Below are 14,248 nucleotides of genomic sequence, written 5' to 3' on the forward strand. Positions count from 1 at the left end.
TTAACGCTTTTCAATAGGGAAGAGTTCTGAGGGGTGCAATACGGAGATCATCTGGTAATGTGTCCAGTTAAATATTGTAGTCAGGATACTTCTTATAATTGTAATGCTGGTCAGCATTTTACAGTTCACTTAGCAGTAAGATTCATCATAAACTTTGATCCTTGTAGAGTCACCGTGCTTTCATATGAATATGCATCCCTGGATGTTTACAGCAAAGGGGATTCTGGTTTTCCTTTAGACAAACTTAGACACCAAATAGAACAGCAGAAAGGGGTGACTGCCCACTGGAATATCCAGAGATAGACTCAAATGGAAATTAATTCCCAGCTTGGAAAGTCAGTGCATCTTGATTCATAATCCCCTTATTCTGAAATTATCAAAAGTCTCCTTCCCAGAAAACTGAAACTAAATGGTCAGTGTTTACTGTATGCCTTTTCTAGCTTTCCTGAAAATAAGTTAGTTTTGTAGTTTCTGCTGAATAGAATATGGTGAGATAATGGAAGATGGTTTAGCAGTGATTTTAAAGTGAGTTTTGAGAACATTTGAGTCACATTTTCTTTTTTCTGCAGTCAAAATATGTACATCCATTTCTGTACTCATAAAACTAAAGATAGGTAAAAATCGAAATATGTTGGCCTTATATTATTCTATTGTTTACAGCTTTTCTCTGCAGTTTTGAGGCTTAAGAAACAGCACATGCTCTGATGGACATGAGATAAAAAGTCTATAGATACTTAGAGTGCCATTTTTTAGTTCTTCACGTAGTATTTGGATTGCTTGGTAGCTCACTGGGCACTCGATTCACGTTCAAGTTCATATTCATTTTCATTTTAGGGAAACACAAGCTTCACTTTATTCCAGCATTAATTGGACCCTTCCTGGAAGTGACCTTGATCCCTCAGCCAGACCTGAGGAATGTAATGATTCCCATTTTCCATGACATGATGGACTGGGAGCAAAGGCGAAGTGGCAACTTTAAGCAGGTACTGTATGGTAAGAGGTTTATAAACCAGAAGTGAAATTCAGGCATTTCGGAGAACGCTGGTCCCAGCCACTGGTGGCTCAGGGTGGAGAAGGTAGCCACCACATTATACATGTTGCAGAGGGATTGACAGGGTTCTACCTTTTTACTCTCTGCAGGGGTAGTAAGATTGTTCAGTTAATGCTGTCTTTTTAGTAATATAAGGTAAGGGATAAAATCCATGGCGCACCACAGTAAAGAACTAAACTTGAGCTGTCTTCAGCAAGGCTGATTCTGTTGTGGTGTTTTTCACATGTGCTTTACAGCAGTACAGACTACTGGTTAGATAGGATTCAACTGGCTTCCCGTCCGGCTAGTATGAAAAAAGCTTGGATGATCCTTACGAGAAATGTTCTCTTGTAAGGATCCAAGTATTCTTGCTGCTCAAACACCTTCTAAACAGGCTAGGAAGGAACGACCAAGTGTGCCATCTGCTCCTGCATCTCCCACTCAGTTCTTTCAGCTTGCCTCAAACCATTTCTCAGCGCCCTTCTTCCTGCTGCTTCAAATGAAGGGAAACAGAAGTATTTGAATTACTCCCAGGCAATCATCATGCTTAGGGCAGAAGCTGTATCTGAAACACAAAACAAATTATTAAGAATGGAGGAGTGTATGTGATGTAAGTAGGTAGCTTTTCACTATCAATATGTAATCTTATTATTAAAAAATCACCATAGAAATGTTAACAAGGAGTGAGAAGGAAAAAAATCCACTTATTCTGCTTCTCTGGTTTTGGCTTGGGTTTAAATGAAAATTGCGATAGATTTATTCTTTAATAAAATATCTTGACAACAGCTTGGTTGCTCCCTGAGATTTGTGGTTGCTAATATATTACTGCTAAAAAGAGGCTTGAAATATTAACACACAGTGTAGCCTCACATCTCTATATCTTTTATAATCAATACTCTTTGAAATATGCATTGAAGGAGTCACTAGCCAAAAGGTAAGTTCTGTATGTTTTTTCAATAGCTAATACATAAATCCAGCAAATTGGATTTCTAGCCAAATACAGGCAGGTAAGGAAGGTTGGGAAAGTAAGTCTGAGCACAAAAACGTTCTGGACAGTACAGACATTTATGAAAATTACTTTATAAAGAGTTTGTTGCAGGTTAGAAAAGATGGGTTTTTTATTGAAGTTTAAGAAAATGGCTTGTGCTTACAGCCCTGCAGTGAGAATTCAGGCAGTTTATTTGGGCTGTGTGCTTTTTGTCTGACTCCATAAATAGATAGCTGCCTTAGCAGCAGCAGCAAATGCTACTCAGCCTGTAGTTTTAAAGTCACATTGCTCAATTTAAATTAGCTCCCTCCCTCAAAAAAAAAAAAAAAAAGGGGGAAAAAAAACCCCAACCAAAAAAAGAAAATGCCACAAACCTTGGAAATGATAACAGCTTCAAAGACTTATCATCAGATTTATGTGATTGACCAATAATTCTAAGATAATGCATTTAGCTAAGTCCCTTGCATAAAACCAAATCTTCTCTCAATTATCTCTAATCTCATTAAGGGAAAAAGAAGCTGTTTACGGTACACTTATATGTTGCAGGTGGAAGCAAAGCTGATTGACAAACTGGACAGCCTGATGTCAGAAGGTAAAGGTGACGAAACATACCGAGAGCTCTTCAACAGTATGTGAGTAATATGTTTATCTTACGCTAATTCCTTGAGTTCTGTTGTCTGTATCAGTTGCTAGTATCATTGTAGAGAAGTAACGCTTAAAACAGTTGTGAATCTTATTTTTTCTTTTTTTTTTTTTTTTTTCCGGAAAAACTGAGAAACAAAATATTTTGTGGTGTTATATGGCATCTGTTAAGTCTCTTGCATACAGTTATAATTGGGAAAGTCTACATCTGTTATGTTGCAGAATATTTTCTCTATCTACTAATTTTAAAATCAGAAGAGCAAGAAATTCTTCATAATTGTGTAAGGTGCAGGTGAGCTCAAATGGAGCATTTTGCAAACAAGGCATGAGAATTCAATGAAAAGCTGTATACTGAATTATTTTCTGTTGCCAGAAACTTGTACTCATCTATGTAATGTCACTTATTGATTTCTTGATTGATATATACAATTCCTCTTATTCTTATAAGATTGCTTCTTATTATTTTATTTTATAAGTTACTTGTTAAGCTTTTAGTGTACTTCAATAAACAACGTATCCTTGAAATCTAATAGAAAAAGCTAATAAGATGCTGAAGTCCCGAAGGTTGCCCATAAGTTTTCCCATTAACTGAAATAAATGACAGTCACAGAATACAGGTATAAAATAACTAACTGAGCTCTGTCTCTGTTGTTCCTCAGAACTGTGTTCCACCTAAGTGGAAGATTTCACTTATTTCTGGTGTGTTTAGTAGGAGACGTATTGTTTCTCTTCAGGATTCCAACTTGTGTATTTTTCAGTGTTATTAAACACATTACATCATTTTCTGTTTATATGCCTTCTTAACCATTCCTTCTTCTTTAAGTACTAGCTTTAGCTCTGTTGTCTTTGCTTAAATAACTGCATTCATGCCTCGGTGTCTGTGAATAGCAAACATGTAACGATCTGTAATTGCACTGAGTTGAAAAAAATAGAGTTCCTTAATCTTTATCAGTTACAGAAGCAAAAGTGAGTAGAGAAATTAGGCAGAATGTTATGGAAATGGATGAATAATGGTAAACAACAGTACAGCATGCTAAAGCAGAACTTTCTTCTAATTATTCATGAAATTTTTCATCATCTTAGTAAAGACAATTAAAGATAAGATGATTTCAATATTTTAGTAACAGTATTCTGAGTTCAAAACTTAATAAGGGGAAAGTTCTAATTATAAAATGAAGTCTAAATGCATTTTCATGTGCAAAATACATCGTGATGTCTGTCACTGAAATAAAATTCATAAGAAAGCATTTTGGTATGGAATATAGTTTCTAATTTTTTTTACAGTTTTGAGTTAGATTTAAACTGGAGGATGTTAAACAAGATACAGTGAAGAATGATGAGAGCCTTTTATAAATCTGAATGCAGAAGACAGTCATAGTAATCTAAATTGCAAAATGTCTCACAGCATCAGTATATTTGTTATTTCTGTTCTGGTATAACAGAAGTTAAAACTAAACTTTTTGGGAAGTTTCAGAATAACTGCTCAAGTTCGCGTCCAGCTAAAGAAAAAACAATATTTATCATTGTTTTTTTATCTGAGTTTGATTTGACTCCATACATAAACACCTCTCAAGAGGTGAGTTTGCAGAAGATGCTGAAATGGAGGATGACATAATGTTCTAGAGCAAGGAAAATGATTAAAATCATTTAGACAGTTTAGGGAGCTGAATACAAGGGATGGGGTCAATTAGTCTGAGATTTGGGGTTTTTTTGTCTCTTCCAAGGGTAATTTAAACTAAGCAATACTAGACTGTCTTTAGACAGTGCAAAAAAGAAAACTTATTTAGGCTGAAGTGACAGAGAAATGTGGTGTGTACTGAAGGGCTATGAAGCAGTAATACAGTTTTACAGCAGGCAGTGATTTTGTAGTCTTTAATGAAAGCAAATGCTGAAATATTACCTGATCTTTCTGAAGATTTGGCGTGGTTGGTTTTGATAGATACAGTTGGGAGCCAAGGGGATGCACACACTTCAGATACAGTCTACTAACTGCAGTGGGTGTGACACTTCCAGGTTTTGCACTGCGTTTTGTTTATTTTGTCTGAATTGGAAAATGAATTTAAATCTCTCAACTCCCACGTTAACTGCTTATTTTTCCAGAGACAATCACTGCATCTTTCATTTGAACATCTTCTGTTTTCAAGGACAAGTTATAAGCTTCTCTAGACATACCTAAAATATTATGTACTTAGAATTCACTGCTTATAATGGAATTTCTTAAATGAAAGGACATAGAAAGTAGGGGGAAGATGGCGGCTGGTTTTTTGAATCAATGTCTTTCTAGGGACTTGAATGTGACCATTTAGTGATAGCTCCTGATGTCATTTGAAAAGCTGCAGAGCATGGAGTAGTGAACATTTTCACTATCATGAGAAAATAGATGTTGTAATTGTGATATGAATTGTGATATGAATTGTGATATGAAAGGTGTCCTGATCTACACTGAGCTAATTAGTACAGGGAAAAAAAATATTTTCACTTCATTAGATTTGAACAAAAGCTTTGGAAGGCAAAGTGTATTCTCTAGTAGCAATTTTGTTCTGAATTTGATGGATGCTGCTGGTTTATTACTTCTGTAGCTTTATTCCAGTTTGCCCTAACACAAAGCATTTCAGGTTTGGAGGTTAGGTGGCCACATCATGGAAGCACAGAACCTGGGCTAGTGAGCTCCACTAGCAGTTTGATGATGAGGTTTCTTTTTGAAGAAAATGGAGCTGACATTCTTGCTGTATAGGCATTTTAATACTGAGCTCTGACTCTTTGTGGGTGATTTCTCTAGCCATGAAACATATAAAGTGATGACTGCTACCTCTCCCATGCTGTCTTCAGTCTTCTTAATTTCTTCCCCTAATTACATGACTGAATTCAGCACTGCTAATCAATTAGATTCTGTTTGCATTGAGCCTTTCAGAGCCCTTCTGAATATTTTTGTGGGTTTAGAGTATCTCCTCACTGATCTCTGAAATTTCACAGCAAAGTTTGACTTTGATTAATCTGGCTAGATAAGGGAAGCTCTGGCTATAGTGAGGAACCTGGAGGACTTTGTACTCCAAAAGAGTCATCCAGATGTTTTAAGGCACCTCTAGGATTAGATACCTGTGAGTCAGTGAGTTGAATAACTCTGTGGTTTACACATATAAAATCCAGTTACTGCATAGAATCATAGAATCACTAGGTTAGAAAAGACCTTTGAGCTCATCAAGCCAAACTGTACCTGTCCACTACTAAGTCATTTCCCTAAGCACTTCATCTACCTGTCTTTTAAATACCACCGGGGATGGTAACTCAGCCACATCTCCCAGGGTTGCTGAGCTAGCTTGAACATGGTTCTAAGCCTAGAATTTATCCCTGGAGAGCTCTGATCCTCTGAGTCCCCACTCCACTTCCTTATTCTTTGGAAGTCAAAATGAAAAAAAACACCCAAACCCAAAGAAACAAACAAAGGAAAAAACAAACAAATCCCACCCATCCCAAACCCAAGCTCTATAATTATTTGAGTGAGCCCAAATATTAGGCTGTATTAGCGTGGATAAGCAGAAGCATTTTCAGTGAATCTCTGTGTCATTTATCCCCCTTAGTGCTTTATAGAACATAGCATCTTGGCTATGCTTTGGGACCTGTAAGTAACAGGAATTTAATTCCTGTTAATTAATTAATACAAAGGACGTATTTGAGCAATGTTCATTCTAAGTGTTTGTTCTATGCATTGTGGTGAAATATCATAAAGTCATGAAATTGTTCACCTGGCAACAATGATGTCAGTTTGAATAAGTACTTTGAATGTATTCACACAACCCTTTGGTAGAAATTGTATTTTTATAATGAATATGCCAATACACTTATAAAGAACATGCATAAGTCAGATGGAAGTAAAAGCCATCTGTTTTAATGGAGAAGTCAGACTTATGCTTCTTTTATACAGGAAATGTAGGTAATTATTCTGATGAATTTAGATTGAAATGTTCCTGTTTAACAGGGTTGAAAGGCAATAGAAAGGAGAAATCAGTGCAGCAGTCAGTGCTTAATAATGTCACAGGCTCTACTTTTATTTCTTGTTGAAATAAACCTGTGTTGAAAGGAGCATGGGGGTTGTAAAAGCGAAGTAAGTTCACCTGTGTATTCTGCATGGAGATCAGAGGTGCCAGATGAGTGCCTTGGCCTCTTCTGGTTAAGTATGGCCTTGTCATCTGCCTCTGCTGCCAGTGACAGATAGCCAGTCTCTGAATGTGAAGGAAAGACATCTGATTGCCTCCTAAAGAGAAGTGAGTGTAAGATCGATGCAAAGAAACAGGATGAAGATAGATGTTTCCTTCTTGCTTCCAGCAGAGCACAGCTTCATTTAGGTCAAATTAGTTTGGAGAATCGCATCTGTGACTTTCCCCTGTATGTGAGGAGCTGAACGGAGCTGGAGCATATAGCTAGTGCAGTTGGCATGTAGGAGTTATTGGGCACTGTTATATGTTTGCTGAAGTTTGGACGTAGGAGTTTTATGGGACTGAACATGCTCAGTATAGATGAAGGTCAGTGGAGCTGACAGCTTGCCCACTGCAGACAGAAGGTTTGGAGATGCTATTAACAGCCCTCTAAAAAGCTCTGAGTATATGGATGTGGCAATCTTCTAAGTAAACCTTACCTGAGTGCGTTTTCAGGGGGACTGCTAAAATATCTCCATGAACGTGGTATCTGTCTGAGTTCTTGCACCAAAGCATAAAAGTAACACAACGCTGTAGATAAATACTCCCTTGTTCATTCTCAGAGTGGAAATGTTGGAAATTCATGTGTTCAGTTCTGGGCCCCTCACCACAAGAAGGATGTTGAGGCTCTGGAGCGAGTCCAGAGAAGAGCAACAAAGCTGGTGAGGGGCTGGAGAACAGGCCTTATGAGGAATGGCAGAGAGAGCTGGGTTTGTTTAGCCTGGAGAAGAGGAGGCTGAGGGGTGACCTCATTGCTCTCTACAACTACCTGAAAGGAGGTTGTAGAGAGGAGGGTGCTGGCCTCTTCTCCCAAGTGACAGGGGACAGGACAAGAGGGAATGGCCTCAAGCTCCGCCAGGGGAGATTTAGGCTGGACATTAGGAAAAAATTCTTCACAGAAAGGGTCATTGGGCACTGGCACAGGCTGCCCAGGGAGGTGGTTGATTCACCTTCCCTGGAGGTGTTTAAGGCACGGGTGGACGAGGTGCTGAGGGGCATGGTTTAGTGTTTGATGGGAACGGTTGGACTTGATGATCCGGTGGGTCTCTTCCAACCTGGTTATTCTATGATTCTATGATTCAAATGATTAATATTGGATAAATGTAAGCAGTGAAAACCAGAGGCCTGTAACAGAAGGAAATATTAAGTATAATTTTACTAACAGCTTCACTTACAACATTGTTTTGAAATCTTTTCACTTCAGTGTGTAACTTACATTGACATTAATGTAAGAATTCAACACAACAGAAGGACAATATAGGCTAATGGAATTTTACATATGCATGACACTGTGTTCTCAGAAGGAAATATTAAGTGAAGGGGGAAAATTGTCTTATTAAAGTCCCTTACCCATTCTGAAATGTCATAGGTGCTGAAGTGTTAGAAAGGAGAGGAGGGAAAACAGTTGAGGTCCCATTGGGAAGATATATTGAGTTGATAAATATTCTTTTCTAGGTACATCTTTAAACTCCTCATTTGTTGAACTATCAGCATGAAATTAATATTTACATTTTATGTAAGCGTTCTGTCAAATCTCTGGGATATTAATATATTCTGAAAATTAGTTATTTGATCTGTTTTAACCTGATGCAGCTAATATAAAAATCATTTGTTTTGTCAATGCTTCCTGGATTAGAATTCCACTTTTTGGTCCTTATCCTAGGTAAGACATTGTTTGCAAATTGTGCTTCTTGGGAGGGTGTTTGTGAAAGAAAATCTAACTGTTGAAGGTGTTGCTAAGGTATTAAGGTACTGGTAAAAGCAGAGTGGTTGTCATAGTGATAGTTAAAAATAAATGGTGAAGTTGTTCTGGCTTCTTTTTTTTCAGTCTACTGAAGAAAATTGAGCGGGAAACATGGAGGGAAAGTGGCGTTTCATTGATTGCTACTGTGACTCGCCTCATGGAGAGGTTACTGGACTACAGGTGAGTGATTATTACAATTTGTAAGTAGCATTGTCATTTTCAAAATACTAGGTGATCTTGTGCAAACAGTGGCTGCACATGGACACATCAACTTTATGTGCTCGGGTTCCCTGACAGCAGCTGCTCATTCAACAGGCAAATGAGAAGCTGGCTGAAAACCAACCAAGTAGCCTTCTTGCAATATGAAAATTCAGTGGCTTGCATGAGTTTCCTGTCAGGAATATAGGAACTCCAGCAGTAGGTTAGTGACTCAAGTCTGCCTGAAGAATCAGAGCTCAGTACTAATCACCTGACAATTGTTTTACAGAATATGTAAAATTCGTATCACTATGTCAATCATGCTTAGTTGTAGTGTCAGCCAGCACAGAAAGTATGTATACAAAGATAGGATCTCTGGGTGAGGAGCACACATCTGACTGCACCACATGAACAAAGGAAAGGGAAATAAGAGATATATACTCCCTTTCAGGAGTAAGAGACTAAGAGGGATTATCTCAGTCACTCATGAAGTCTGTGTAGAAACCTCAGATTTCAGCTTAGTCCTCCTTATTTTTGTCAGTTATAGCACTTTGTTGAGCTTAAGTGTTAGGATTTTCCCTTATTCCGTGGGGGACACATAGTAAGAACTGGTACTACACTTGCTATCCTCACTGATAGTTTGAAAAGAAAGCTGTTTTGTCAACAAAGAGACTGAACTCTTAATTTTTGGAAGCCTGGCAGTGCTGTTCTTCTTCAGGGGTCAGGTTGGTTTACAGCCTCCAGGGCTGTCAATCCAACATCTTTCAAAACAATTTTGTATACTGGTGGGTATGAGATAATTTGGGATAATTGTTTAGCTCATGTGTACAAGAATGTTTTAAAATTGCAATAAATTTGGTTTACTGACTGTGTGGTGATGTCTGCCTGGGTTTTTTTTTTTTTAGCTCTTTATGGTTATACTGACAATGTTTTTTCCTTTTTGGTAATCAAACTCTGTGTGATTCCAATTTAACTTTTGATTTGTGGGTCAGATCTGTTGCCTCCCCAGACAATAAATGATACTAATTATAAATTGCTACTGAGGAATATTTGGTGGATCTTGGACCATTTTACTGAGGAGGTCAGTGTCATTCTGTTTTTTCACAGACAAGGAACTAATGCTAAAATTCCGTGACCAATTTAGATACACTTGTCTCTGAAGAAAGCAAAATCATCCCTGCTTATCCCCTCATTCACATCACCCTCTTCCTTGTGACAACACAAGTGTTTGTGCTCCACTTCAGTGATCTGACTGATATGGGCTAAAACTAACCCAGCAAAAGATGCTGCCTAACCTGTACCTCCTCCTGAGGTTTGTGCAGGCAGGAATGCAGGACTGGGAATGTGTGCCTGAGAGCAAGAGGGAAGCAGGACTGCCTCTTCTGGCCAGTCATGCTGCCTTCTGTGGGCATGATTCTAGCACAAGGTATGATGAAACCGAAGTATCTCCAGCATTCACCTAGTAAGTCAATGACAGAACCAGGAAAAAACATTTTCTTGACAACTGAGGTATTCCATGTCCTAAAAAAGGAGGCATGAAACCCCTTACATGCCTGGATCAGCTGTTCACCCAAATGCCTTTGGTGAACAGCATCCTTTCAGTCAGCTTGCCAAGCCAAATATGTCTGTTTTCTGAGGTCTGCTTCACTATAAGAGAAGAAAGGTCGTTCCTTTTGACTTTCATTACTTTCTGTTTTAGGGACTGCATGAAAATGGGAGAAGTGGATGGCAAAAAGATTGGCTGCACCGTTAGCCTTTTGGTTTGTATAATACTTTTTCTTTCCCTTTTTGACTGAATTGAACATTTTCTGGTATAAAGCCACGCATCTGGGCAGGAGGTATCTTGCTCCATGGTACAGTTTGAGTGGAAGTTGACAGAACAATACTGCGCTTAGGATTGCTGATTTTTTTTCAGGTGAAATTGATACAGTGGGGAGTTTTTCTATCTTGACATTTTATAGTTGGGCTCTAAGGGATCTTTGATTGTGCTGTATTCAGTTTTCAGTCTGTTCCTGCTGGATAAACTTCACCAAAATGTTTTCCAAGTCTAATTGGTCTTTGAGTTCATAGGAACAAAGAAGCCTTTCCTCTTCCCCCAAACCCGACAAAAGTTACATGATTTCTTCTGTTTCTCTCCTTCTCCAATAACTTAACACAGGTTAATTCTTATGACATATGATATGAGATATTTTCTGAACACTGCAGGCTGTCTGTTCTCTTCCTGAAAGAGCCAGAAATGCTGCTGAAGACCTCCTCTTGTTACGTTACCATCATTACAAAAAACCAACAGTGCCAATTCTTAGTATGAAAAAGATTTCATTTTTTGTTTACAAGATGCATTTTGGTTCTAGGCCAGTTTCCGCTGACAAGTTTGTTGACTTCCATTAACCTTGGAAAGTTTCCATTTTCGTGGTGAATGTTTTGAAAAGCTATATTTTTAGCCAGGGGAAAAAACAGAATAAGCTGACTTGTAATTCTGCATTTTTGACGTCAGTGAAACAATTTGGTATCACTTCTAAGTAGCAGTTATGCATAAGAGAATAAAGGATTTCTTCAGTAAGAAAACAGTGCTCTCTAAATAGGGATGATGTTTACTACGTAGCCATAGAGCAGCTGGCTTTCTGTCACATCCTCTGGCATGATTTCAGTTCTGTGAAGTACCTGGATTGTTTTCACCCTATCACTAAGGAGGTTTTGAACTATTATTAGCAAATCATTCCAGATTTGCACAAAAAGAAAATTCAAATATTTAAAACCCCCAAAATACCATAATACTTTTTAATGGGATTTTCAATGACTTGTGCAAGTTACGGCGGAGTTCATATCCTGATAATTTTCAGACAGATTTTAATACTATTTGCACGTCAGTGAAACAATGAATGCTAAATTTTGGAAAGGAAATTTCAATTACAGATGTAGCACAGATTTTAAGACATTTGCTTTCCCATATGATGAATGAACTAGTTGCTGTCTCAAAGGATGTTTGATGCAATGAGTAATTACAGGAATGTATAACGTTAAAACTACTTGAAGTCCAGAGGAGGAAGCAATATTAGTTTTTCACCACTATTTTGAAGGTAATCTGACTTCCAAAGATAAGAGGACTGGTTGACATGAAAAGAGATTTTACATTATTTTGCCATACAGGTATATTACTGTTCTTCCAGAAAATAGAATTGTCCAAGTTAACGAAATTATCAAATAAACTGGAATTATGCCGCATCATGAAATATGCAGGAGTATACACCAACAGCAATAACATAGATGAAAGGAGAAGGTAGGAACTTTTTTCCTACTCTTCATACCTTCTGAATCATGTGGAATAAGTTTCATATTAGTATTACTTGCTTGGAAAAGCTGGTTTAAGAGGCGTCAAATGGAGTTAGTTCCTTATGCATTAGAATGACCTAACTCCAATCTGAAAGTTGAATTTCTAATGAAAGAACTCCGTCATCACAAGAGCTGTTCAAAAGCATTGAAAGCACATTGAATAATTTTTGGTAACTTACTGAGGAGTTTTTCTCAGGCAGCTCTGTTCTTCATTGTGGTTTGACATTTAATTGATATTTCAAGTTCTATTAATTTGAAATTATATCTTAGTTTTAGAAAGAGAAGATTTTCCCATGATGCTCTACACTGGCATATGACATCATGCTGTTTTAGTAGAACATGCAGTCGTTGCCTCTTTGAATGTTGTTTCCAAACTGGTTTTTACTTAGGAAAAAAGTCTAAAGACTCTTAATTAGGGAAGTCTACTTTTAAAATCCTGTCCTCTTTTGAATACTACATCTGTTGTGTTTTATATCTTGAATTAGTTTGTTAAAAAATCACACAATACCTTTATTAGCACAATGTATTTCCTGAGCTGGGTTGTCTTGCTGTGGTCTGCCTTACACACCAACTGGACATTGTCAGTGCTGAACTTCAGAGAGGAACCAGTTGATTTGTACAGTCTAGACTCACAACAAGCACTGAAGCCTTTAGTGCTTAGGCATAAGAGCCAGTAAGTCTAGTACTGCAGTCCATTGCTGTATTTTGTCTTAATCTTTATGCTTTATTGCTCTCACTTTTTTGTTGTAGATTATGCTTCTTTTCAGACAGGTAAATGTGAACATACAAGCAGGTATATTTTCATTTTCTGTTCTAAAGAGAAACATCTTTTCCTAATCTTTGGGGAAGAAAGAAAAAGTGGTCTTTGGATTATAAGGGCAGATTGTGGCTTAAAGGAGGCTTGTCATTACAAAGCTGCTGATTTGAAGTAATTTTCTCGAGTCAGCTAAAAAAAAACATCTTCTATAAAGTTTTTATTTTGATATTTTCATAATGTCACTCCTGCCTTTCTCTTTGGTAATAACTCAATTTAGGCAACAGTGGCACAGAGTAAAAATACTGTGCAATAGGGGAAATATTTTGGCAACTTGCTTAGATTCCAAACTAGTAAGTGATTTGAATAACAGAACAGAAACTATTAATTTCTCATGAGACCCAGTGCTAGATCCTTCTATACTATATTTTTTTGTTAACCAAAGCAGATTATCCTTAACCTTAAGTACAGCTAGCAGGGAGACTCTACCTGACTGTCCATAGAGAATATGGCAATACTTGTGAACAGTGGTATAGAGTTGTGCTCCTCTCCCTGTAATTTTTCCATACTTTGTTTTAGGGCTTGCAAATAAGTAAGGAAGGTTTTGAACTAAGAGTTTTGATGTTGCTTTCCGCATTTTATCCATGTAGCAATGAATAGCAGTTATGCATCCAGAAGCCTTTAGCCACTTCTAGAAATTTTGTCCTGGATATCACTTTAGAGTACAACTTCATGTATTTCAGTCATGCAGTGCAATATTTATGCACCAGTTACCGGTTTCCAGCACCAATTAGGGCTGGGGAAATCCTGTTTTTCATTCAGGATTATGCTGTTTACAGTGCTGAATATGGTGCACTTTTTGGGTGGACAATATTTATATGACGGGTTCATCAGACTTCAGTTCTATCAGATTCATTCTGTTATCTTCTATAGGAATTTTAAAAATATATTCAGGAGCACATCGACTTATCTACTGAAACTTCATTGTTCTATTCACTATTTCCTATTGTATTACTGCAGTTCTGTGTAATGACTTTGTACATGTGAAATTTTCAAATACATGTATTTCTACGATATTATGTTTTAAGTATTTTATTGGTAATCACTAACATGTATTTATTAACTACTACATTTCATTCCAATATTCAATTTTATTGCAGAATTTTTATAAGACCGAACTAAACAAGGAAGAGATGTACATTCGCTATATTCATAAGCTGTATGACCTACATCTGAAAGCACAGAACTTCACAGGTAATTTGGTACAAAATGGAAAGAGATATTTAGGACTGGTCCATGATTTGCAGTCCTCTGCAAACCTGTAAGCTGTATCCTCAATGCAGAACATACAGACCCAGGCAACAGCTGA

General features: G+C 37.4%; 2 protein-coding genes across 2 annotated transcripts in view; both read left to right on the forward strand.

Annotated features, from left to right (window-relative positions):
• The window catches only part of DOCK4 (dedicator of cytokinesis 4), a 240,529-nt gene that overhangs the window by 194,506 nt on the left and 31,775 nt on the right, over positions 1 to 14,248 (forward strand). Inside the window, exons 31-35 of the mRNA XM_069851332.1 lie at positions 835 to 983; positions 2,565 to 2,650; positions 8,682 to 8,777; positions 10,495 to 10,555; positions 14,040 to 14,133. Of these exons, the coding sequence (XP_069707433.1) occupies positions 835 to 983; positions 2,565 to 2,650; positions 8,682 to 8,777; positions 10,495 to 10,555; positions 14,040 to 14,133 (486 nt within the window). The remainder of the gene's footprint in view (positions 1 to 834; positions 984 to 2,564; positions 2,651 to 8,681; positions 8,778 to 10,494; positions 10,556 to 14,039; positions 14,134 to 14,248) is intronic.
• Positions 1 to 14,248, forward strand: part of IMMP2L (inner mitochondrial membrane peptidase subunit 2) — a 570,080-nt gene that overhangs the window by 46,342 nt on the left and 509,490 nt on the right. The gene's annotated exons all lie outside the window — the stretch shown is intronic.

This window comes from Phaenicophaeus curvirostris, chromosome 1 (assembly GCF_032191515.1).
Source record: "Phaenicophaeus curvirostris isolate KB17595 chromosome 1, BPBGC_Pcur_1.0, whole genome shotgun sequence".
NCBI classification, from domain to species: Eukaryota; Metazoa; Chordata; class Aves; order Cuculiformes; family Cuculidae; genus Phaenicophaeus; species Phaenicophaeus curvirostris.